The 26,639-nt window shown below is 40.7% G+C and overlaps 1 protein-coding gene across 2 annotated transcripts; it reads right to left on the bottom strand.

Annotated features, from left to right (window-relative positions):
* Nucleotides 1-416: 416 nt before the first annotated feature.
* On the bottom strand, nucleotides 417-25,555 carry LOC6577253 (protein Wnt-4). Of its 2 annotated transcripts, none has more exons than XM_002003184.4 (4): nucleotides 24,563-25,555; nucleotides 1,522-2,020; nucleotides 1,228-1,455; nucleotides 417-1,129 (listed from the first exon to the last, which is right to left on the bottom strand). In XM_002003184.4, exons 1-4 carry the CDS (start codon nucleotides 25,297-25,299, stop codon nucleotides 887-889), a joined length of 1,707 nt encoding a protein of 568 aa, XP_002003220.4. In that variant the 5' UTR covers nucleotides 25,300-25,555; the 3' UTR covers nucleotides 417-886. The 2 variants fall into 2 exon arrangements, with proteins under 2 accessions (XP_002003220.4, XP_043864666.1); XM_044008731.1 differs by having other exon boundaries at nucleotides 417-1,126.
* Between the last annotated feature and the right edge of the window lie 1,084 nt (nucleotides 25,556-26,639).

Raw genomic sequence — 26,639 nt, 5'->3', positions numbered from 1 at the left:
ATTCCTGGTGATTCTCGTCTGTTTCGGCGGTGTAATAATGAATGCGATTCGGGAACAGCCAAGATTTGGCAAACTGAAAGTAAAGTGCAATTAAAGCTAATCAAGGCATCAAGTGCTGCCCGGTTTGACCCCATTTAGACACATTTGCGGCTTATGTGAAACTTTTTATTTCATTTCATTTTCATGTATTTGTTTTTTTTTTTTTTTTTTTGTTGGTTTTTGGTTTGTTTTTTGTTTTTTTGTTTTTATTTTTTTTTTATGTTTAAATACTTATGAAAATTGTTGTTGTTAGCTTCTGCTTTGTGTTGTTGTTCATATGAGTGATGTGAGTTTTTGTTTTATATTATTATTATTATTTTTTTCTTTTTTTGATAAATGAAGTTTTTGCCATTTTTTTGTAGATTTTTTTCTTGTTGTTGTTCTGAATGCGACGGCAGCTAACTGTTACTATATATGTTAATATCTATAATATAAATGTAGGTCTATGCTTGTATATTTATGTGTGTGGGTGTGTGTGAATGCAAGTGTGTGCATGTGTGTGCGTCAGAGAGAAAAAGTGTGTATGTTGTGTAGTGTATGATTCTTGTTTGTGTTGTTGGCATTTCTATCCTTTTCTCATATCGTTTTCGTATTTGCTTATCATTTTCATCAAAGTTGATTTCAAGTTAGGAATGGAACAAAATACAAGCAAAAAACGAAAGAAAACTTTACAAATTACAATTAAAAAGTACAAAGAGAGCGTGATCCTTCGATAGAGACAGATCTTTAGTTAGATGGATAGAGAGAGAGTGAGAGAGAGAGAGGAAGAGAGAGATTGACAGATTGAGCGAGATAGAGTTACAGAGATACAGTGCTCGAAAGGAAATCATTGGTGGGGCTTGCCCACTTATTTACAAAAGTATTTGTCCTCGAAGCGCTGACAATAGTCACAGATCAGCTGGCAGCACAGGCCATTGCTGAATCGGCAGCGACAATTCTCCACCTGTTTAAAGACGCGTGTGGTATAGCCACGCCCACAGCACAAATTCGCACAGTTATCGGGATGCAGACACTGGCGATCCTTGGTCACCGAGCAGTAGGTGGGCGAGGAGTCCAAATAATACAGCGTTGTGTACTGCGATTGCTCCTGCTGTGCGACATGAAATAAAATATAGAAAAAAATATATATAGTAACTGGAGAAAGATAAAGAATATATTAGAGAGCTATATGCTCTCCATGTAGCTTACTTTCTTACGTCGCTGCTTTGGTTTTTTCATGCGACTCGATGGGGCCTGGCGCATGGTGCGCTGGTTGGGCGCCTTCCGTATGGCCTGGTTGTACTTCTGGCGCAGCAGCGTGGCCGTGGCATTGAAGTCAGCCATCTTCTTCCAGCAGGTCTTCATCGAACAGGAGCCGGAGACACCGTGGCACTTGCACTTGTCCATCATCAGCGTGGAGACGGCCTCAATGCCAACCTGATTAGTTCAAGTTGAATTATTATTAATACTATTTATTTATATTTTGATCTATGTCAAACTTACCTCAGAGTCATGTCGCAATATCTCAGTGACCTCGTCCCCATCGCCGCCGCGCAAGTCGAGAAACTTGCGCGTGACGCGTTTGCCGTGCTTCAGATTGTCGTTGCATCCGCCCCACTGAAAGTCCTGGTCCATGCGATTCTGTTTGCTCGGCCCGCAGCTGCATTTGGTCATCCGGCCCTCGGCGCAGGCGCGTGCCACCGAGTGGGTCATGGCTGCCGCTGTGAGCGCATGCACAAAGGCCGTTTCCTTGTAGAGTTTCTTGAATATGTTGCGCTTGCCGCGCGTCTCGATCGAACAGTTCCAGCGATCGTAACGGAACTGATCCTCACAGTGGGTGGTGGCCAAGCGTCGTGCCTCGCTTAATGTGGCCGGTAAGCCCGTCTCCTTGCGGCACTGATGATTCTGGCGCCGTGTGGCAGGCATATAGCGACACGGGCCGCCCACCTGGCCCTGCGATGTGAAAACGGCCATGACTGTGTGCTCCGAGATGAAATGTTCGCTGTAAAATATACAAATATTAGATAAATTATTTTTAAATATTTTTCGATTTTTAGAATTTTTAGTTTATAAAAAATATTTATTTTAATTGTTTAATTCAAATGATATCAAAACGTTCCAGCAGTTTTGTGGTTTGTGTCATTGCTAAAATGCCTAGCAGCTAGAAATTAACGAAATTTCGTTAAGTTTGTTAGGCTGTTATGTCTTTGCTAAGCGTGTACACAAACCAGTGGGTGCAAAATCAAGTGCGGGAGCAACAAGCTTTTTGTCAAGCTCAAACTGGTTTATTTTGAATTTCTGGAACTAGTAACTGGAATTCTGTAAATCAACATTTAAAAATGTATAAAAAATGTGCAATTTACACAGAAAATAAATATTACATGTGTAATTGAATTTGATTGTATTTGTATTACTAGAAATTTCTCGACAGATAAGACACACCCATAATTGCTGTAAGAATTGATAGAGGAAAACCTCTTTTTCCTTATCAGCTGTGACCCGTTATGAAAATTCCAAGAATTGCAGAGCATTTTGGCAGAGTTTATAAAGACTTTTATTTATACCACTATTTATTCGGGGCTTGTTTTTTTAAGTGTATCTGCTCTGTTTTCATAATTCCGCCTCGCTTCCTGTCCAGCTTTGGGCAACGTGCAACGTTTCTCACTCGCGTGCTCAAACCCACACACACACACACGCACTCTCTCTCTCTCTTTCTCTGTCTCACGCTCTCTGTGATTTGCAGGAAATCTTAAATTCTCATAAAACTTAAGTGCACCGTAAATTGGCGTATGAGTAACGATCTCAGCATTTCATGTCTATTTCCGTCTACGTCGCCGCCTCGGGGCAAACACATCGGCAACGCGCGCCGCTTATTGCCTCGGTTTACCTCTAGCCTCGACCCATAACAATTATGCTATGCTCCGCCCACCGCCCACCGTCCACTGCCCACTGCCCACTGCGTGCCGCCCAGCTGTCCGTTTTGATTTAATTTTTGCCTCTTCATAATTTGTTTTGTTTTGCTTTCTTGTTCTTCTTCATCGTCTTCTGTTGCACGTAATTTAGTTGTTGCGTGTGGGAAAAATCGCGCACGTTTCTAATGCGAAATTAATTTGGCTAGATGTTTGGCAATTAATTAATTAATCAAGTGCTTCCAACTGTTTACAAGATGCTCGACTTTGCTCCACGCGGTATTTTGTTTGGAGCTTGCGCCTCAGCGAATTTTTATCTATTTATCTCCCGCTGCTTTATTTCGATATTTGACGTAGTTTTCGATTTGATTAAATTATCATTTGCAAATGGATTGCCTCAGCTGCGAGATGTGTACCTGGGTTAGTTATGTGGCTCTAGCTGAGTGGAAACAATTTCATTCATACAAACAATGCGAAGGCTGCACATTCCTAAACAAATTCATCAGCATGTCAATGATTCTATGTATACGATTCAGAAGTGATATCATATTGAATCTTTGGATTGCCGGATATTTAGTAATAGGAGGATATTGTATATGTATGTATGAATGTAAAACAAGACAGGCGCAAATGGATGCAAATGGATTTTAAAAAATTTATTTATATTCATTTGTATATTTATGAATATATTCAATTTTTGCGATTTTTTTTTTTTTTTATAGCGAATATCGAGTTAACTATATATATAATTCAATTTAATTTTAAATATAATATACTAATAAGTGCAAATATATCAAATACAGTTACTCTTGAATTCTAAATTATAAGATTCGAAATAAAAAAATAAAATATATACAAAATAATAATGAAACAATTTAATAATGACAAAAACAAAAACAAATTTAATAATGAAACAGTTTTACTAAGAGTATAAGACAATCTTTTAGCATTCCCAACAAGAACCAAGTTACAACATGAATATATATATATATATATATATATAAAGAAAACATTATATGAAAATGAAATCGATCAAATATAAAATCTCTCGACTTTTTAATTTGTTTATAAATTTTATAAAATTGGTTTAAGTGAGACAAATTGGTTTAATGATAAAATATGTATATTATTTTGTTTTAATATTCATTTATTATTTTCTTTAATATATATTTACCATATTTAGATAAAAATTATTTAATTTAAATAAAATCTCAAAGCTGCATCAACTGAAATACCTGAGTTCATGGCCTCACTTAGTTTTATAATGAATATTTATACAGAAATATTTACGACTTTGATTCAAGCAAATGCTGATCGATCTCAATCAATGTGCTTTTGTATATTTATCCATTGTATCAACAACGATTTGACGCAACAACAAAAGACAGTCTTCAATTACAGCTTAAATCTCATGTAAGTCGTTGTGTAAGCTTAACCATTGTTGTTCTCATTGTTGTTGTTGTTGCAAGTGCAGTGCAAAGCGCATTAGTCAAAGCCCACATATGAGAAGCTGCCCCCACACACCCCACATGGCCCCATGGCCGTCCCCCTGCCACTCTGATATTCTCATGTTACCCACTTCAAGTTGGTTAATGTGTGTCGCCTTATGGCATGGAACATGTGGAATTACCAGCTCAGTTCGACTGTGTCTGAGTGCGAGTGCGAGTCTGAGTGTGAGTGTGAGTGTGAATGTGAGTGCGAGTGTGCGGGTGTGGGGGCGTGTCACTTAATCCTTTTGACAAAACGTTTACATGCGAAATGAAATACAATTAGCTATGCAGGTGGGCGTGGTTGTAAGCGAGAGAGAGAGAGACAGAGAGAGAGAGTGAGAGAGAGAGGGAGAGTGAGGCAGGAGTAGCGACTTGTGTGCACTTTAATTTCACAAATTTAGCTGCCAGCAATTTGTATCTATGAGATACAAAGTAGTTGAAAGCTATTAAAACGGCCACAGAGCAAAACAAACTGTAAAGAGCTATTGTTGCTGTTGTTGTTGTTGTTGGTGGTGGTGCTGCTTGGCAGGCCAAACAACAAATTGATAGGCAGACAGACGCATGCACGGACGTACGGATGTGTGCCAGCAAACACAAGAGAGAGAGAGAGAGAGAGATAGAGAGAGAGAAAGACAGAGAGAGGGATAGAGAGAGAGAGAGAGAGAGCGAGAAAGGGGCGACTATAAAACAAAAGTGTTGATGGATATTTTCCTCGTGCGCTGACTGACTGACGACAACGGCATTGAAGTTGTACCTAGCTGTTGCTGATGATATACCATGCACTCAACATGATTATTATAGAGGGTATGCTCAAGGCCTGAAGGAGTTGGGCTCATAAAATATTTGCATTTTGAAGTTGTATCTTTGTTAGTTTATAGATTGCATATTTTAATAATTTTATTGTGAGTCTCTGTCGTTCCTAAAATATTTGCATTTTTTTTATTAATTTATTTTATTTTAATATTTTAATATTATCTTGACATTCCCATTTTGAATTTGAATTATATGTATTATTGTTTTACTTTTTTATAGATTAGAAATTTTAATATTTTAGTTATGATTGATTGCAATTTGGCAAATATATTTATTTATATTATATATATATTATATGTTTTTATTATTTTATTTTTATTTTTATTTTTATTTAAAAAATTAAGTCAAAGTTATTCTTTTTATGTGATTGAAGTAGATATTTTTATAACTCTTTCAGCTGGTTTAATTCATAAATGGGACTGGAAATTAAGACATTTATATTTTATCTTTGCACATACTAAATATCTATCTCTAAAGCACTGCTAAAATAAAACTGTTATGCTGAAAAAAAAAAAAAAAAAATACCGAGGGTATTATGCCGTCCAACCTTTGAGCATTAATTTACTTATTTTAGTCTTAGTTGTTGTTGTTGCTGCTGCTGCTTTGAGTGCTACGCATTTGTACAGATTCATCAAATTTTCAGAAACGTAAAATATTTAACACACACATGCACACACTCACACACAGACACAAACACGCACACACACATACGAGAAAGAAATCCCTTTGTGCTGTGGCAAAAGCATTTTATGGACTTACAGTTTAAGTCGCCGCAACAGCAGCAGCAGCAGCCAAAGAGCATATCAAATGTGCAGCAGCAACAGCAGCAACAGCAGCAGCAGCAACAGCAACTGCTGCAGCATCAGAAAGCGATTTGAAAGTAGTTCGAAATTGAAATCGACACAGGAACATAAAATCTGTTTAAAGTAGCATATGCATATGAGCTGAGTTGGCTGTGGACCGAGGCGCTGGCTCTCTTTCGTTATTTCTTTATTTTTTTATGGACTTTTACCATTTGCATTTTATTGCCAAAACATAAATGCAGCTGATACCAGCCTCCCCCAGCCGTGCCAGAGTCATGCCCACTTTATTTATAAATCGCTGCACGAGCTACCGATTGTTGTGGGATTTGGATTCGATTCCTCATCTGCGCCGTTGGCGTTCTGTTTGTTTTCTTTGGCCATTGGCCTGTCACATAATTTCAACTGAGAACTTCAATTAAAACGCATTGGCCAATTGCAAATGCGAAATTGAAAATTGCGAATTGCAAATTGCAAATTGCAAATTGAAACTTAATCGCATTGTTTTGTAAATGGGCAAACGGCAAATGAGGCAACTGCCTGCGAGGCGCATTCACTTTAAGTGGCAATGGGACAGACCGTCAGACAGCCTGAGACAGCCAGCAAGACATTCAACTTGGTCGAGTTGACAGTGTCTGTCCGTACGAAGTATGCCCCACAGATTCGCTTGGTTTGCTTTAATTGATGGCAGTCTATTGCAGCCATTGAGCCCTCAATGCGGAATCCATTAATTGGGAATGGAGGCTAATGAGCCATCCGATGCTTGAGCAATTTCAACTTCTATGGCCATTAATGACTAAGGACAGTCGATTGGCTTTTTATAGACTGGAAATAATCGTATGACAAAATGTTCCAAAAAATAAAGCTATATTATTCTTAATTGTTTATGAAGCCTCATTCCTTGATATATAGTTTTCTAATTTTTATGTGAGTCCATGAAAAATGTTTGTACATAAAATAAATAAACCTCAAATTAGAGCTTTTACGAAAATATGTTTAGTTTATTTTAAGAAAACTAGAACATATTTATTTTAGAATCATTTCGTTTATCTACAATATTTTTGCAGCTAATTTTGTTGTTTACTTTCATTGCTGCTCGAAATTTGGAGCATAATTAAAAAACCAGTTGGTCGTGTTTTTAGCATTCGTTCTTCCGGAATTGTGATTCGCTGCACTTAAGTAGATTTAATTTGAGTCATTCGGCCTGCTCCCGTTTCGCTAATTGCCCGTTCGAATGTTGTGGCTCATTGTGAAAGCATTTGCCAATATATCAACGGCTTGGCCATCTGTTCTGTCAGTCCCCCAGCAGTCCCCAAGCAGCTTAAGAGCAGCTTTCCGCCCTCCGCTCCCAGCGTACCCCTAGCTGTTGCCCTGACTGCCTTGGCTACCTTTGTCTGAGAATCGTCGCAGGGTGTTTGTCAGTTTTGTACGCTCCCCTCGACCTCGCCCCTCAGCGAGTGCACAGCTTGCAGTTATTTTATGGGCCAGTTTTGCGACACAGCAAAACACTTCAAAATGCGCTGTAAATATGCGCTTAAGCTGTGAAATTACAAGCCAGCAGCAGCAGCAGCAGCAGCAGCAACAGTCGCTGACAGGCCAAAAATTGCAAGCGCGAAACCGCAAGACAAACGTCCGCCTTTGTTACGTCCCCCTCCAACCAGCCAGCAGCAGCAACCCCACGTTTATGAGGGCTGTTGTTGCTGCTAAATGCTGATGTATGAGCTGATGCTGTTTTTATTTATCGTTGTTGTTGTTGTTGTTGCCCGATTTCGACAGCGTTAAAACATAAAATATGCTGCCGCTCATAGTCCTTGTTGTTGCTACACTCTGCTGCCCCTCTGCAACACCCACAAGCCACAGCCCATGAATAATGTTGCAGCGGCCTGGGGGGCAGCAGCAGCAGCAGCAGCAGAAGCAGGAGCAGGAGCAGCGACAGCAGGAGTAGCAGCAGCAGCAACCGCCGGTGGTTGTTTGACTGCTGCTGCAGCGGCGCTTCATCATAAAAAGCGCATCCTTGCCAGCGTCCAGAGAGTAGCTGCGTTCAAGATTATGGTCATCAATTTTGGCATCAAGCGACGACGACAAACAGTTGTAACCGTAAACATTGTCAGCTGCTGCTGCTGCCCCCACAGTCACAACAGCAGCAGCAACAACAAATGTGCCCCTCGAGAGTTGGCAAGGGGTCGGTGGGGGTCAGGAGGGTGGGTTGAGTCTCCGTTAAGGCATTTTTATGGGCTGGCTCATAAAATTTGTGCATGGGATTTGGTTGAACAGTAAGTAGACAATAAAATGACGTCGCTGCTGTTGCTGCTTCTTCGTGCTTTATTTTTTTATTTTTATTTTTTTCAAAATTTTTAATAAAAGCTGCGGCAAATGATTAAAATCCAGCAACATCGACTGCGCAGTAGCAACAGCAGCAGCAGCAACAACAGCAGCAGCAGCAGTAGCAACAACAGCAGCAGCATTAGCATCAGCAACGGCAATCAATTTATGCCCACCCAGGCAGACGGCCTGGCAACGAGGGTCGCTTCAGCACTTGCACACTTTTCTAAATGCTCGATATATGTATATTCTTTCATTTGCCTTTTGTTTTTGCTCTTGCGTAGATATATTTTCATTTTTAAGCATTTTTACGGCTTACTCAGCTGCGGCTGTGGCTGCTGCTGCTGTTGCTACTGTTGCTGTTGCTGCGGTTGCAACCTGAACGTTTATTTACTAGAAACTCTACTTGTGGCAAACAAATCCAAAATGCAAGCAACGTTAAAGTTGATCATTTAGCTGGCACAGCCAAAAATGCCATGATTGCTGCTGCTGCTGCTGTGGATGCTGGGCATGTTGCTGCTGCGTGTGCGCCGTAAAAATGCAATAAAAATTTTTACGACACATTTCAGCCTGCAGCCCCTCATACGGTATTTGTACACTTCACACCTTGCCAGCGCATCTTGGGCGCTTCCTTCCTGCCCTCAAGTTACTGATGATGTTGATGCTGCTGCTGCTGCTAACAGCGTCGCATCTGGCGAGCAAATTTAATGCGACCACTGCTGTTGCTGTTGCTGCTACTGTTCCTGCTGCCGCTGCCTGCCTGCCTGCCATTGTATTTAACGCCATTATCGTAGCTCATTTGCCACGCCTCCGCATTGGAGCTGCAGCAGCTGCTGCTGTAGTTACGGTTGCTGCTGTTACTGATGTTGCTACTGTTACTGGCCACCCGCTGCTTGTGTCATCAGCAACTTTTTGTTTGTGCTGCATAACTTGGCTTTTTATTGGATTTTCATGCATTTGACAGCTTCATTTCGATTATGCGCTGCCTGTGAGATGCATAAAAATTGAATGGTAATTGCCAACAGCAGCAGCAACAGCAGCAACTATTGCTGTCATTGACACTTGGCAACTTTTTTATTCACAACCTTATTGTTTGTTTTCATTTGGTATATTAAGTTACAGATTGCCTGGTTTGCTTTCAATGTATTTTTGAGCATGTTGCTGGCGTGCAGCAGCAACATGTGGTCAGGCTTTTGCAATTGCAACTTTTTTGTATACATAAATTGATATTAAGTGAAAATGTTGCTGCTGGTCAACTTCTTTACAATAATATCCAGCAGCAACATTACGTCTAACAGCAGCAACATGCCCTTTAACAGCAGCAACATTGGCTATAGTTAAATTCTAGTGGCAAGTACTTGCATTATATTGCACGCAGCTCTTTGTTTTTGTTGACAGTTTGCATGCAATTGCAAATGTTTGATTGTCTGCAACAATTAAGCTTGATTCGACACTTAAGATATCATAGTTAGGATTTCATTATGCCACTGCCACGCCCAGTCCAGAGAATGGACGGCCTTAAACTTGTTGAAAATGCCAGAAATTAGTTTCCTTATGTATTGCTGCTCACTTCTCACTTTACAATGGGCTTGCCCTTTGGTTGCTGCAATGCTTCCGCTTTCTAGTTGCGCCGCGGCACCATGAACAGCATTCATTAGACTCCATTGCCTGCTGTTGTTGGTGTTGCATTGAATACATTGCCAAACTATTTTTCAGCTAATATTAGCCATTGTTGTTGCTGTTGCTGTCGGTGTTGCTGTTGGTGTTGCTGTTGGTGTTGGCGTTGGTGTTGCTGGTGCGCGTTCGTATTTGTTTCTGCTTCAGCAGCATTCCGGCAATTTGTCTGCATTTCTTCTTTTCCAGCTAGCGCATTTCGTTTGCTATTCTATTCGTTCTTATAATTCTATGGCTCGCCACTGCATTTTACAACTGTTGCCCTGTTGTTGCCCTGTCACGCCCCATGCCCGCTGCTAATGCTGCGCGCTGTTGCTGCCCGGCAGCAGCAGCAGCAGCAGCAGCCGTCGCCGCAGTCGCTGCCATTTCAACGTAAAATTTATCAGGTAATTTCTGAATGAGGAAGTTTCTGTCAGATCTCTAATAAGCAGGGGGTGTTGCGCTTCTTCCTCTACTTTCCTCTCCGTCTCTCACCATCTTCTACATTCTGTTGTGATTTAATATTGTCGAAGCATTTCAGTTATTTATGAGAATTTCCACGGCTATGGCCACTTGACATTTTCAGCCTCGCGTATTTATAGAAATGTCATAACATTTGCTTGGGCGCTCTTCTGCTTTTACAAGCATAAGCAATTAAATTTAACTGCTGGAATTTGGAATTTTCTTCATTTTCCAACAAACAGGCAAACACCCAAGCACCCACCCACCCAGCAGCATCAGCGCCCAGCAGTGCGTCGAAACTCATCAAAATTGACAGCGCATACATTTAAATTAATTTTCTTAACGCATTTCTCTTTCTAGCAGGAGTCGTGGCGATTAATGAATAATTTCCGTGGACTGAGGCGGCGGGCGCTTGGTCACTTGGCTCAAGCTAGATCCTTTCTGCTGGGCTGAGGCGCTGAGAGACACATTAAAATTAAATATCAGCAGCAGCATCTGTAGCAGCAGCGGCAGCAGCAGCAGCATCAACATTAACTTTAACGCAAAACGCAATCAACATTAAAAGTTTTGCTGCTGGGTTTATGTGTGCGCTCTATGGAGGCGGGAGGCGGGAGGCGGGAGGCATGTAAGTATTTTAAGCGCACTTTTATTTGCTTTCATAAAAAGTACGACTACGTTGTATGGGCCAGCGATAAGAAGGCCAAAATGCGTTTCGCATAAAATGCGTTTTTATGACCATGACGAAAATGCGAAACGCACCCAAAAATAAAGGCGAAACCAGCAGCTAAGCGGCATATCGCAAGGGCCAGGCCGTGACATGGCCACAGGGCGTGGAGGGGCCAGCGGGGGAATAGGTAAGAGGGAGAGGGAGAAGTCATCACTCCATTGCCAATACATCAGCCGCTCATTTGGTGGGTGGGCCAAGGAGAAGCAATGATGTATTAATGGACGGTCACGTACCACACATAAGATTTCTAAAAGCAACCCTCGCAAATGCTTTCGAATAGGCCATAAAGGCGGGCAGTGGGCGGCGGGCAAGGGGCGGCGGGCGGTGGCCTTGTCAGCTGGCATCGAGTACTCGAAGATAGCAGTATGAATACACTCGCATCTGAGCATGAATGCCACAGCGAGTACCCACGGGTACTTGTGTGTCAGCTGAGGCAGCTGTTGCAAGCTGAGCAGCTAACGGACGAGTGAAAATATTTCTCGACAGCTCTTCAGGCGCTCATTGAGTGCTAATTAGGCAAATGCCTGTGCCGCCCCCTCACAAATCGGGGCCAACTTGGCGCCACATGCACACGCTACGTGTGAGAGTGTCAGCGAGAGTGGGAGGGACAGATAGAGAGAGAGAGAGTGTGAGAGGGAGTTTGAGTACTTTATTTTCTAAACAAATCAAATGCTGCCAAGCGCGCATTCAATCAGACAAGTTGATGTTGCTGCTGTTGATGCTGCTGTTGATGCTGTTGTTGATGCTGCTGTTGCTACTGCTGCCGAGGTGATAAAACAAGTTCATATGCTCATGTGGCTGCTGCACAGATTACACAAAACACACTCTGCCCTAGCTATTTGTTAAGTTTACAAATCAAATTATTAGCTAATTAGTTAAAGACTCAACTTTCAGCATTTTCTCTGTTGAAACCTAAACTAGATTATATCATTAATTTTAAGAACTTTGTAAACATTGAAGCAGAGCTTTAATGGCAAATGGATCAACTTTTTTGTTCGAGTTTCCTTTTTTATGTTTTCCCTTTGCTTTTATCGCATATTAATTATGGTTTTGGCACTTCATAAACAAATTTACTGCGTAGCGTCTTTCCAAGAGAATATTCTGGTGCTTTATATACACATACGGAAAGTTGTGTAATGTTTTTATCAGAGAGTTCTGAGCTTGTGAACATTTTTTATGCATTTCTGTACACATTATATTTTAAAATATATATTGGCATCTAATTATGTTTTTTTTTTTTTTTTTTTTTTAATTTTAGCAACTACAAAAATATTTTTAGGAAGAAATAAAGTATAAGAAAATTTAATTATAAAATTTCAGAAAACCAAAATTAAAAATTTATGCAAATGCATAAACAATAAATATAAATATAATTAATAAATAAATGTATAAAATAAAGCAGAAAAACAACATAATAAATAACATAATTGAGTTGTAATAAGTTGATAATACTTAATATATGTATACTTAATAAGAGTTGCAATAGACTTGTAAAGAGATCTCGGTTGCTCGATTCGTTCTCTCCCTTCTTTACATGCGTTCGTGCTTTCTCACGGCACTTCGGCTTGATCGTACGAGGCCGACGGTCGTCGAAGCGTCGAGAGAAACTAACGATTGTTTGATTAGTGCAGATGCTCTTAAGTCGACAACTCTGAAACATTACTTGATTGACTGTATATACCTAGAGACTGCTACAGTAGTGGAAAGCATAACTGCCAAAATCATTCGCTCGCTTTTAAATAAAACATTATTTGATGAGCTATTTTTTATTTAATATGTAAATAAGTATATATACCATATTATACGTATATCTGTATAAACAATATTCGTCAACTTCTTGTATTAGATTTTGAAACTTTTTTTAATTGACTTTTATTGCCTTTCAATTAGCTATATTTTCATCTCATGTGACTTCGACTGTTAATCTACTCAAATTCCCATAGTTTATTTGACTTGGCGCGTTTCTGTTTGGCTAATCCGTAGTTGTAGAATGTCACGCCAATTAGTGAGATCTGCTGGAGGCTTCCGCAATCCGCTTGGCCAAATATCATAGGTTCATAACTCAGCATTGAGTGCTCGACACAGCTGGGAGATGGCTGAGTGACTGTGTGTGTGTGTGTGTGTTGGCAGTCGAAACCGTTGGCAACTTCCGTTTGTTGTATGCCGCATTTCGACACTCCAACCAATTTAAGCCAAACAAATGGCCAAACAACCGAAAAATGCAATCCAATTTGGTTGCAGCATTGCCTAGGGGCAAGCACATATAGATATTTGTGAAGACGAATGGCGAGCTGCCACAGAGTGTGGTCGACTCTGGTAGGTGGCTCGGCATATTTGCTGCGCCTGTCAACGCCAAGATGCGCTTAAGCATTATTAATTGTTTATGAAATGAACTGCGCCGGCCACTAAACAAATGATAATGAGCAGCGAAATATGCAAACGCTGCCTAAGCAATGCAGCGGCCAGAACCAGCAAGAGATCTGTGGACTGTGGATGGATGCCACGGCGTGGCAGCAGCAGCATGTGGCTGCCGCCGCACAGCCATGCGACTGGGCTGCCCCGTCGAACAGTCGGCAGGCAATTTTGCATAATTTCCGAAACACATGTTGCCTTCAATCATGCGCGAAGCAGCCGCATCTACAGCCACAGGCCCAGGTCAGAGATGCATGTTGCATGGGTGGAGGCAGAGATGCAGGCAGAGACAGAGGCAGGGATAGTGAAGGCAGGGCAGGAGCCACAGTCAGAATCAGTCAGAGCCAGTGCCGCATAGACAAATTGACTAACTGACTAACTGACTGAGGCCTGCAAACTCGAACCGTGATGGGGCACAGTCAGAGGCACAGCCATAGTCACAGGCACATGGCACAGGGACTGGGACTGGGACTGGGCCTGGCACTGGCACTGGCACTCGAATGCGCGCCTTGTCGACTGGCAGCAGAAAATCAAGTGAAAATGTAGCGGAAAACATTTTAATACTAATTACAAAGAATTTGTGCCGCCGACGTTTGCCACTTTTTCTTTTATTTTCCAACTCTCTGTATGGCTGCATACACTTGCTCTGCGGCAACATCAGCTTGCCTGAATGACTTGCAAATTTTTAACGAGCTACGAATTAACACTTTCATCTAATTGAGAGAGCTATGAACTGGAACAGCAAAAAAATTAAAATAATATTTAATATAGTTCAATTAATGCGCATACACTTTTTATGGCTATAAAACTTTAGATATGGTAAATATAATTATTTATTCGACTATATTCAATGCTACAGTTTACTGTGAATAATGTAGATTTGAACCCTTTATACTTAAATATTATATAATGTATATAGTATATAGCTATTAAAAAAATCCGCGAAAAAATAAACCAACTTGTAGCTATAAATATATATTTAATATAAATGTTTGACGCAGCAGCTAAAAATCACTTGTCTAATAATCTATCTCTCTTCTCTTTTAAGAGTATTTAAATACATTGTGATTATCGAGTATTTAGCTCGTATTTATTTTCTCTGCTGCGCTCTGGTTCACTCTCACTTTCTGTTCACGCTGCTGTTGTGAACTGGCCCCTCTCGATTTTTATTTCGATTTCCGAAAATAAATGTGGGGCGGTGCAGGATGAGGAGCAGCATTTGCGCCTCTGACTGCAGTTTAATTGGAAAAGAGTTTGTCCAGGCCAGCAGCCACAGTGAGAGATAGAGAGAGAGGCACAGAAAAAGAGGGAGAGAGAGAGACAGTTGCAGTTGCTTGGCTTGGGAGTTCGCTGGCGGCTTTTTTCGCTTTAATCAAATCGCTTTATGACAGCTCAGATATGCCGACAAATGACACACAAGACACATAAACGTCATTAAGTAAACACAAGACTCGGCACGATCCCCAGCTGGGAGTTGGAAATGGGAATGGGCATGGGTATGGGCATGGGAATGGGGACGGTACTGGTAGCCGCACTGGGCGACGGCTGTCGGGGATGTGGTCGGTGCCATGCGGGTGGCAGGTGAGTTGCTTGCCTGACATTAAACGCGTGTTAATTTCAGTTAATTTGGGGCGTGATACGCTTTGACTGTGTGCCGGGCACAACAGCAGCAGCAGGGCCAGCAGGGGCAACAGGGAGCAGCAGCAATGGCAGAGACAACTGCAAGAGCAACTCGTCCATGCTCGTGTCCATCCATCAACACGCGCGCTTACTCTGACAGCGGCCGCTTCACTGCATTTGTCAATCAGCAGCAGCTAGAGGAGGTGAGCAAGGGGCACGATGGGGGGATCATGCTATCGCATGCTTGTGCTGCTGCAGCCCCTAGGTCCATTTCCATCGCTCTGTTCGCTCTGGTCTGGCACTCGTTCCGTTTCTGTTTCTGGCTCTGCTCGTTGATCATGTGGCGCCAATCATAGCAAAGTTTTGCTCTTGAAATTCGCCCGAGAAAGCGGCGCAGCTAATCACACATGGAGAGTGTGACAGGCAGGCATGGCAGCCGAAGAAGATCGCCTCTTCAAGTGCATATCCGTGTTGTGGCTGATCTACACAAAATGGCACTTGTCTGGCCTGAGCACTGGAGTGAAGTGGGTGTGTGGGACCCTAAAACTCACTCAGGCAAACACAGAAAGTGCATGGAAATGGAACTATTTATATAGGAGATGTTCAGCCTAAATTTGCAGAGAGAACCAAATGAAATATAACAATATAAATGTATTTTAATATAATATATGATTATACTTATATTATACATTTTTTGAGAAATAGAAGAGTTTTTTTCTGTCTGTCCGATATATTATGTGCCAACAATATTTAATATTTTCTCATGTAAGTCAGTTTTGTCTTATGCAACTGCATTGTTTGAGTTGATATATAAGATCTAAGGCCAATGCGATTAATTTTTTTTAAAACAAAATGCTCGCATCATTTATAATTATAAAATTCAAGTGGCTTGAGTGATAATCGGCAACATGAGAGAGTCTCTATATGTAGAATATATTCATATTTAGCGATTTATTTGATGACGAATGAATAATGATAAAAATATAAATTTTTTTATTATGGCAGAAAACGAATAGTTTTAATAAAAATAAAATAGTAAAACCAGTAAAATAAGTATTAGATTTTTTTTAAAGAAATATAAACCTCAAATTATATCAATACTATGAATATTTATGTATTCATATTAAAAATAAAAATAGAAATACTTTTCAATTGATTTATTCGTTATAAACTCTATTCTCACATCATTTGCACTTATAAATCTCAAGTGGAAGATCGCTGCATCCAATTGCCTTTATATCTCCGCCCACAGCAACAGCAACTATGCGGATTTTGCAAGACTTCCATCTAGTGGACTTACTAGATGCACTGTTTGATGACTCCCGACGACTCCCTATCGATTGCATGTTGACTAAGCTGAATCACTTCAATGTTCATGCGACTCGCAGTCGACAATCGAACTAACTGAAACTATCTCACAGCATCCCTTTGTAATCAATTGCTGTTATCCATTTCATCTTTCTCCGCCTCGACAGCAAATTGAATTAAAATACCAAACATACTTGATTTCTTTACTCTTGCTTGATTTTATTTTATTTTTTTGGTGGTGTCGGCAGCTGTTTTTCTCAGCTTAACTCTGTGGCTCCCCCTTTTCGTTGTCGCTCATTTCCATAATTGTTGTTTTGTTGTCTGATTGTGAGCGGTTTGGCTTTGTGTCGCCGCCGTTGCCGCCAGTTGTTGTCATCATTTCCATTGTCGCCGGCTGCCTTTTCAGGGTCAAATTGCCAATTTATATTGATCGGCCGCCGAGACTTTGGCCACGCCCCAATGCAGCACGCACAGCCCGAGACAGAGAGAAATCCAAACACCTACACTCAAAGTTGGAGAAATGCAAGTAAGCCTAGTCGAGCGACTAACGACTAACGACTAACGGCTAACGCTTTAAGCAACAATTAGGCTTAAAGATCTGTCGAATGCGGCGAGGCGCGTCTTGACTCTTGTCGCCAATTTGCGCAAATTATGTGCGAGACTCTTAAAGTACCGCTAAGTGAGTGTCGGGCCGTGACAACAGAACAACAACAGCCGAACAACAAAACAACAGAACAACAACCACAAGAGCAACAACACACACACTCACACACACACAAACAGCGTGGCAGCCAAAAGTCCAATTATGTCAACAGCAACCGCAACAGGCGCAACATCAAAGCTCGACGCCAGGTGCCGGAGCCTGCGCCGAGTGCTGCCGCCGACAAAGCAACAGTTGCCACGGCAAAAGAGAGTTGGCTGGCCAAGAGCCGAGGTTTCAGCTGCTTCTTTTTACTCTTTTTCTGGTTCTTTGTAGGTTAAACCGTTTAACAGGATGTGACTGCAATTTAACTGTTAACTGCGTGTGGCAAATGCTTGGCGGCTCACTAAACTCCTTCCGTGCCCCAACCTTGCAGCAGTGCCACCCGCCCGCCCGACCGTCCTCCCGTCCACCCGTCCGCCCGCTGCACGCTAGCCTCGCCCGCTTTGATCTCTTTGATGTGTGCGTGGAGAGCGCCTCAAGGTCCGCTAGAACTTCAAGGTCCCACTGCTATGTGCCACATGTGCGTGTGTCTGCGACTCTCTGTATGTGTGTGTGTGTGTTTGAGTGTGTGGCACTGTTTGCCTTTGATGCAACTTCCTCAATGCGCTGCCAAACAGACACAACTCTGGCCACAGCTAAGACATTGCACAAGATCAAAGGCAGCTAGAAAGCCATCAGCCTCAGCCAGCATCAGCAATGAAAGCAGCAGCGGCAACAGTTATTGCTTGAGCATCAGCACGCACATCAGCTAAATTCATTAACTCCTACACAGGCTGCGTGCCTGATTGGAGTTTGTTTTAATTTTGACACCTTTAGAGATGTTTGCATGCCCTTTCCTGAGAGTCGTATGACTTTGTCTTGAATTGAGTAAGTCTTTTCTGGCTGATGAAAGTTGACTATTTCAGATATATTTACGTCAATTGAATTGTTTTTAGAAATTGCTAAACATTTAACTAATCAAATCATATCAGATATTGATAATTTCTGAAATCGAGTGAAAACCTAATCACAAGGCAGGTTCTATTTCTCTAGTTCGAATTACCATCTAAACTACATATATTTTAGTTTTTGTTTCTCTTCAATATCTAGACAAATGTAAATACATTATAATTTAATCTATTATAAATAAATATGTATGTGTATGTATACAATATGTAAATATATATTTATATAAAATAAATATTGAAAATTGCAGTTTTAAATATTTATTTCATATTTAAAATTAAATTATCTAATTAAACAAAAACATATAGAGCATTTTAAAAAGGTTTTAAATATTTTTTAACAATTTTTCAATAAATAGACTACAATAAAATGTAATTAGTGTTTAGTAGAGTATTAAAATCTCCACTATACCCAATCAGAGACAACAAATGGAACTCCCGTCACGGGAACAATCAAAGATTTTCCATTTCCATTGTTATCGACTGCAGGCTGCCTGCAACCCTCGCAGCGTCTGTGTGACTCAGTCTCAGCCTCAGCCAGAGACTCGGCTCGAGTTCGGTTTGAGTTTTCAGTTTTATTAGATAGATTCTTTATATGGCCAATTTATGGGGCGATTTCTTTCGGGCATCCAGCTGCTTATTTCTATTCACTGATTTTACTTTTATTTATTTTTTTATGGCGCAGCTTTGGCCAAGTCACAACAAAGGATGCTGCTGATGCTGGGAGTTTAAGCCGAGCTGGAAAAACTGAAAACCCCCGAGTTTATCATTAAAACAAAAACCACGAGCGAACGGAAACGTCTACGTCTACGAGCAACAGCAGCTGCAGGGCAATGGTGGGGTGGAGAGAGAGGGGCCAGAGGGAGAGGACAGTTGGAAATAAAGGCAACGGCATCATAAAACGCAGCCATCAAAACGACAAAATTAAAAGTTCAAATGGCAAATGGCAGGCAAATTGTTGGCGGGAAAACGGCTAGAAAAGCAAATCATCTCTGCTAAGAGAGACAGCACCGAAATTTGAATGAACTTCTGGCATATAGTAAAATGTGTACACAAATTTAACTATTCATATGATAAAGACGGTAAAAACATGAAAATTTACTAATTTTAATTTCATAGGATTATACAAGTTTCGGAATGGGGCCGAAATGGTTAAAAAAGTTAAAGAAAATATATGAATAAAAATAAAATATATAAATTAAATAAGAGAAAAATAGATTAAGTCAAATGATTATCCTCGAAATAAATACTTTAATATAAATATATTCAAATAAAAAATATATTTATCAGAATACAATTTTTGCATAGAAAAATTATTTTGGAAATATTAAAAAAAAAAAAAAATAAATAAATAAAATAAATAAATAAATCAAAAAAATTAAAAATAAATTCAAGAAAAAATTTGTATTTAATACATACGCTAAAATACAAAATGTTTCATATTTTCAATTTCAGCTTCAAAATAATTCATAAAAGAATATATATTAAATTATTTTATATTTTTAGAAATTTCAGCTACATTTAAAAATAAATTAAATTTTACTTTTATGTTTATGTTTGTATTATATTTGGCTTATGCGTCACCAATCACTTGACTAATTCGAAATGCCCTAAATCGACAGATTCAAAGACAAAAGCAAATTAAATAAAAGACCACAATATTAGAGGGAAAAGGAAAAAGTTTATGCCTGCAATTACATTCTGCAAGGCAAGGCCATAATATTCAGCAGAAGACCAAGAGGCCGGAATAGTCCGTGGTCTAGAAATGGAGTAGTTGTTCCTCCCCAGAGTCGTCTTCATTGTCGTCGTTGGGATATTGAGACAAATAAATTCTTTTTATTTTCGGTGGTGCCACATGGCATTGACTGCAGCAGCAGCAGCGGCAGCCAAAGAATTGCCGCACTTCTTTAGCGGGGATATTTTTAATTTGGTGGCAACCAAAAAAAGAAAAACAAGAAGAATATGAAAACAGAAAACAAAACCAAAAGTTTTGCACATAATCGTTATCGTCGAATTGCGCTGGGCCCAGCCCTGGAAGAGAATATCATCTGGCATGTACCAGGGAGAAAGCCAGACTCGTAATTTGCGGCCTGTGCTTGCAGCAAAAACATTTTTATGTTTCCGCCAGGATGCCAGACACTATAGAGATTGGAAGAAGCATAGCGCTATAAGTACCCCAGATATAACAAGAAAGAGTTCAACTTTTCTGAAACTCAAAGAACTCGCATAGTTAACATTAAGTTGTGCTTTTGTTCTCGCAAACCCAAGCCAAAGCCCAAGCCCAAGCCCAAGCCAAAGGCAAAGGCAAAGGCAACCAGGGCAACGGTAAAGTAAGTAAGTTTTAATTACTGTTTGACAAATATTTAACCAGGGGTATGAGGCTGATAAGGGGTATGAGAGTCGTCTAGGGGAGGGGGACAGAGGCCGGGGACAGGCTTACGCACAATTAAGCAGATTTTTGCCGCTTGTAAGGCAAATGAAATCACAGCAGGCAAAAAGGATTGAGGAGTTGAGCAGTTGAGTTGAGTTCCTTTGGGGTTGGGTCCCGGAAACTGGGGTGGCGGTTGGCTTTGTTACACCCTGTAACAACATCATTTTGCGCCGTATAATGTCATAAATGTCTGTTAACAAAACAACAAACGTCACTGAGCGAGACGCCAGACTCGGAGCGAGACGGTGAGCGAGACTGTTAAACATTATTACATTATTTGCCTTTTGCTTTTGGGTGAAATTGAAACCAACCCTGCCCAACTATGACCCCCGTCTCTGAGCCCCTTGCCAGTCAAATATTCGCTTGTTTTTTTTTTCCAGTTTTTTTGTGTTTTTGGTTTTATTTGACTTGGCTGCTGAGTTGCTATATAACTGGTAGCTACTGCCGCTGCTGCTGCTGCTTCTTCTTCTAGCTCTTCTTGAATTACCAACAATACGCAACCCTGCGAAGATTAATTGCGCCTGGCGACAGGGTAAAGGCGGCGACTGGCGACGCATCGTATGGAGTGCCCGCCCGGCTGGCAATCATTACATTTTCATTACATCCCCTAATCAGCTTTTCTGCATATTGATTCCTGTAAACAGGCTCTGGCTCTTGCCCGCAGTTGTATTTGCATATGCCGGTCAGCCGCTGACATCGGCCGGGAATGCGATTCGAGTGGTGAATTGTTTAAGCAGGTGTTGAAGTAGTCCACACCCAACGGGGCGGGGCACTTAAAATCAACTGGCCCTATGAAGCGTGCAAATATGATGAAGTACTTGTAGAATTTGTAGAATTCAATCAATTGAACATGCTTATTAAAAGTCGATATGAATATTTAAGAATATTGATGTGGCTTGAATGAATGTATTCTTTGAATATGAAATTTACTTCAGTTGCTGCACATATTACATACATGAATGCCTAGTAGACGGCTGACGTGGCAGTCCAAATAAATTGGATAAAAATTTAAAATAAATTTCAAATTCTAAGCTCTTCAAACCAAGAACCAAAAAGGCCAACCACACTTACGTACAGAAATATAAATTGTAGTTAATAAATATATATTATTTTCAGCAGGCTTTAAATATATAGTTTTTGATTTTTGCCTTAAATATATATACTAAATATTATTATTATTTTTATTTATTTTTTTAAATTTAAATTAAGAGCTCATATAAAATAAAAGCTTACTTAAATGTTAAGCACTGGATGCTGAGATCTTCGGCTTGATTATTTTTCTTTTTTTTTTTTTAGGCAATATTAAAGTGTAATAATTTATTTATGATATAAATTTAAATTATAAAATATTGATATACAAAAATTCTATATAAACGAATTTGCATAGCTACATATACATATATATTTTTGTAAAATCAGCATATTTGCTGCATAATTTAGATTTTTGCATTTATTTGGCATACTGAATTATTCATGATTTATTCATTATGCTGATAACTCACAATTGAGTGCGCGAAACAAGCCTCACCTTGACTTATGGTTGTTTGGCTAATGCAAATGATTTTAGGCTAAGACTGAGTTTGTTTTATCTTTATAGAATTCTCCGGGTCTTAAAGGCGACATTTAAAATCAATAAAATGGCTCGTTGCAGTGCACCTGACTGAGCTGAGGCAGGCAAAAAGTGCGCCGGCTAAGCAGAGTGGCTCATCAAATGGCAAATGGCCAAATGGACGCCGGTAAATAAGCCGATTAATTGTAATCAAGCGGGTGCAACTGTGGACAGTGGACAGTGGACGGTGGACGGTGGACGGTGGACAGCCTGTCTAATGGCTTGTTGCTGGCTATCGATTAGTCTGGTCTGACGGCTGGGTCAACGTTTGAGCAACTAAAACACTTTCTACCCCATTGCGAGGAGCGTAAAGAAATAAAAGTAGCCAGGCATCAGGTGAGTACGATATTGCGCCCATTTGGCTATTGTGTAATAAAAATTTCCCAGTTGGCCAACACGAAGGACGAGTCGCCGTTGGAGTTCGAGTTGGGCTTGCAGTTGTTCATGTTGTTGTTGTTGTTGCTTTGGTTTTGTAATGACAAATAATAACCGTTGCCCAGAGCTGCCAACTGCCCCAACTTCCCCAACAGTCTGTCCAACTCATGCCACAGCCGCTTCAGCCCTTTGTGGCCGTCGCTGTTGTTGTTGTTGCTGTTGTTGCTATTGCTGTTGCTGCCGTTGTCAGTGGGCAAATTAATGTGAAGTGTAAGTAAAATTTACGCTGGACTTCGCTGTTTGCTAATAATCATAAAAAACGGCTCGGCTCGCACATTTTGACAACTGGCTGCTGCCTGGATCGAGACGCAGCCACGCCCCCAGTGCCCAATCCTTGCAATTGAGTTAAAACTGTTGTATGTTTTTACTCCGTTTTTTTTCTTTTTTTCGTTTTTTTTTTTTTTTTTAGCTGACAGGCGCAAAAAGCCAAGCAAATATAAATAATTTTACTTTATTGTCTAAACGCCTCTTTCTCGACTACTGTCTCGGTAGATTTATGTTGCATTTGTCAGCAGAGCTTCGGGTGGTCCTCCGGCTACTGCAAATTCCCCATACTTATTTATTTAACTGCTTGCGAGCTCAAGATCTTTCTGATTGACTGCTGCAGCTGCTGAATGGCTTGGCTTGTCTTGGCTTGGCTTGGCTTGAATGTAAACAAATAAATTCGACCATTTTTGAGCAATTAGTTTCATGACAGATATCAAAGCGCAAGCTCTTTAAAAAGAATCCAAATTATTTGGGTAGACACTTTATGAAGTCATAGAACTTTATTTATATATATATTCTTTTTTCTTTTTCAATTTGTACTATAAGAAAAATAAGCAAAGATTAGGGGAATTCATAGAAAACAAATAAAGATTGCATGTCTTGCAAGGCCTGGCATTCATATTAATGTAAAATTTAATTGCATAGTAGAAAATAATATATTAAAAATTTATTTTAAGTATAATTTTAATATAAGAATTTATAATGGCAGACATGAAAGCTTTGAAATATTTATAGTCGTTTATGTATGAAATGATATGTAGAAAATATACATATTACTAAGTTTCACTACAAATTCCCTAAGACTAACTAACTAAGACAACAATAAATTTAGAACTTTTTCAATAATCTCAATAATTATAAACAATATTTAATAGTAAATAAAATTTGTTTATCAGCGAAAGATGATTAAACGAGAAATATGTATATATGCATATATGTACATAAGTATATGAATATATGTATATAGCTCCAGCTGTTCTCGAAAAGCTCATTTTATTGTATATAGTTATGTGTGGTTCAGTGAAATATTTATATAATATTCAAGTATATATGTCTTTTGGCTGATAAAAAAAATTGTCAATTAACATTGATGTAAGAAGTAAATATTTTTCATATCAACAACATTTTTATAGGCATTTCATGGCTTGTCAACAAGTTTCAGAAGTTCTGTATAAAGCCCCCAGCTTCTATGCAACCTAATCTAAGACTAGTTTAGTTTTTTTTTTTTATGACGGGCGAAGGTCACTAACGATTTGCAGTTCATTTCAGGGTTAAGCGAGGCTCAAGACTCAATTTTACTGCCCGGGAAGAGATGTACAACCACTCGCTCTAATTACGGGTAGAAAGTAAACGTTGATCTGTAAATGGCTCAATCTGTGGATTGTGGGGCCAGGGAGGAGACCGGCAGGCGATGTCAATGGCAATTGGCCTCGGGCCAGAGAATGCCATAAAAAAAGAGGAGAATAATAATAACGCTTGGGATGCCCCCGGCTGCTTGGGCTACATTAATAGGACACAAGCAAAGAATTTTGACGAGCAGCGCCTCAAGTTGAGCATCTTCATCAATTGATGATAAGATTTCACTTGTGTTTGCCTCGTCCAATTAAGCGTGTGCTGCAATAACTGTTAAATTACTCACTATTGATTCTGCATATCCATGCCGCCGCCGCCGCCGCCGTTGGCAACTGCGCCTCCTGCTGCCGCTCCTGCTCCGCCAGCACCCGCGCCTCCTGCGGCGCCAGAGTTCAGCATGGTGCCCCCGTAGCCGCCCAGGCTGCCCTGCATGCCCGGCATGCCTTTGGCGCCCACAATGATGCCCAAATTAGCCAGACCCGCCAGCTGATGTCCAAGCGCGTGTCCTTGTCCGACGCCATGTCCCATGCCGTGTCCCATGCCGTGTGCCATGCCGTGACCCATGCCATGTCCCATGCCATGCCCCATGCCCATGCCCATCCCGATGCCATTGGCTGCTGCTGGCGCGCTCGCCGTGCTGCTGCCCAGGCCGGCCAGTCCGCCCAGCTGATTGATGGCAGCACCACCGGCGGGCAGCGGCATGGCAGCACCACCGGCGCCGCCCAATTGCCCAGCACTCGGGCCGAGCAGCGTGTTGAGCAGCGTGCTGTTTTGGCTGGGCTTGCCTAAGAGTTGTTGTTGTTGTTGCTGCTGCTGTTGCTGTTGCTGGTTGCTGTTGATGTTGCTGCTGTGCAGTTGTTGTTGTTGCTGCTGCTGATGTTGCAGTTGCTGTTGATGTTGATGTTGCTGCTGCATGTTGACATTGCTCTCAATGCTTGGCAGCAACAGTTGCTGCTCCTGGCAGCATCCCAGCCGGCTGAGTAAGTGCAGCAACAGCAGAAGGCTAAGAAATGTTGTATGCATGTTGATGTTGTTGCTATTCTTGTTGTTGTTGCTTTATATCAATAATATATTATCAGTTGATGTTGTTGTTGTTGTTGTTGTTGTTGTTGTTGTTATATCTCGTATTGGTAGCGGTCTAGAGTCTACTTTTTGGCGTGTTTTTGAATGCGTGTTGTCGTAAGTTAAGTACTTTGTAGTTAATAAATTACTAAATGCTAGTTACTACTTAATTAAAATACGTTGTTTATATTGAATTATTTATTTTAAATGCAAAAAATGTTTCGTTTGTGTGATGTATCAAAAAATTGATTTCAAATTTCTGGTTGTTGGATTATATTTGATTTTGTCAAGGGGTCCCTAAATTGAGATTATGTAACTTTGATAGCTGTGATATATATGTTTATATTTATTTATATATAGATGGGTATATATGTATGGATGTGATCTGGTTTCCGATTGATTTGTTTTTCCTGAACTCTTTTTCGTTTTTGGACTTCTTAATACTTTTCGTTTGATTTGCGCGCTTTGTTTTTCTTGGCTGGCTACATTTTGTTTTTTACAAACATTTTTTTGTTTCAGTTCACCATTTGCATGATTCAAATCAGATAAACTTTTTTCTAGGTTTTCGATTTTCGATTTTCACGTGAGCACTTCAAACGGTTTTCGTGTTTTCGTTTTTCATCGTTTTCACATTATCAATTGTTGATTTATTTGGTTTAGAGCAGCAGCAGCCGCCGCCTCCTGGCCGATCCAGTTGGCTTCCTGGAAACGTTTAGAGCTGCGCTGCCGAGGGCGCAACATCAAAAGACCAACAATTCCAGACAGATCCACCGATCGGGCGCAACGAAACCCGTTTGAACAGACGACGCGCCGCGTCCGCTGCAATGCCTCACGCCGATCCATCCATCTAAACAGGCTTAAAGGTCTTCTCGTTTATTTTGTTTTCAGCTTTTGTTTTGTTTTTGTATATTTCTTAAGCCAGATAAAAAGGCGCCGACTGCGTCTCCAATGTAATGCGCGATTGGGGGCCGGCCGGCCGGCCACGTCTCCCAAAAAAAATCAAACACGCGCGCGCTCTTGTTCCGGACTCGATCGCACGGAAGTTCAGTGTCCCGTGGTCAGATTGCAGCGGATATGCTTGCCTCGCTTGCCTCTGGCCGAGCGGTATTCGACTCACTTTCACGTTTTACGTTTCACGCTTACGCACGGATTCGCTTAGGTTTGCTGCTTGAATTGACTTTCACTGTGTGCGGCACACACGTGCGTTCCACAGCTCGTTCGGCACTCGACTGACGACTGGCTCGACTGGCGACGACTGCGACTAGCTGGCGGCTGGCGGCTGGCGGCTGCTTCGTGTGCTC

Source organism: Drosophila mojavensis, unplaced genomic scaffold (assembly GCF_018153725.1).
Source record: "Drosophila mojavensis isolate 15081-1352.22 unplaced genomic scaffold, ASM1815372v1 contig_36, whole genome shotgun sequence".
NCBI classification, from domain to species: Eukaryota; Metazoa; Arthropoda; class Insecta; order Diptera; family Drosophilidae; genus Drosophila; species Drosophila mojavensis.
The sequence above is the reverse complement of the archived record's forward strand: the minus strand, read 5'-3'. Positions and strand labels throughout refer to the sequence as shown.

What these genes read in the sequence shown, in the direction of transcription:
- LOC6577253 (XM_002003184.4), bottom strand. Translation starts at nt 25,299, where the DNA reads ATGCATACAACATTTCTTAGCCTTCTGCTGTTGCTGCACTTACTCAGC. An exon ending in ATGGATATGCAGAATCAATA is followed by an intron (nt 2,021 to 24,562) that starts GTGAGTAATTTA and finishes TATATTTTACAG; the next exon opens with CGAACATTTCATCTCGGAGC. An exon ending in CAAAGCAGCGACGTAAGAAA is followed by an intron (nt 1,130 to 1,227) that starts GTAAGCTACATG and finishes CATGTCGCACAG; the next exon opens with CAGGAGCAATCGCAGTACAC.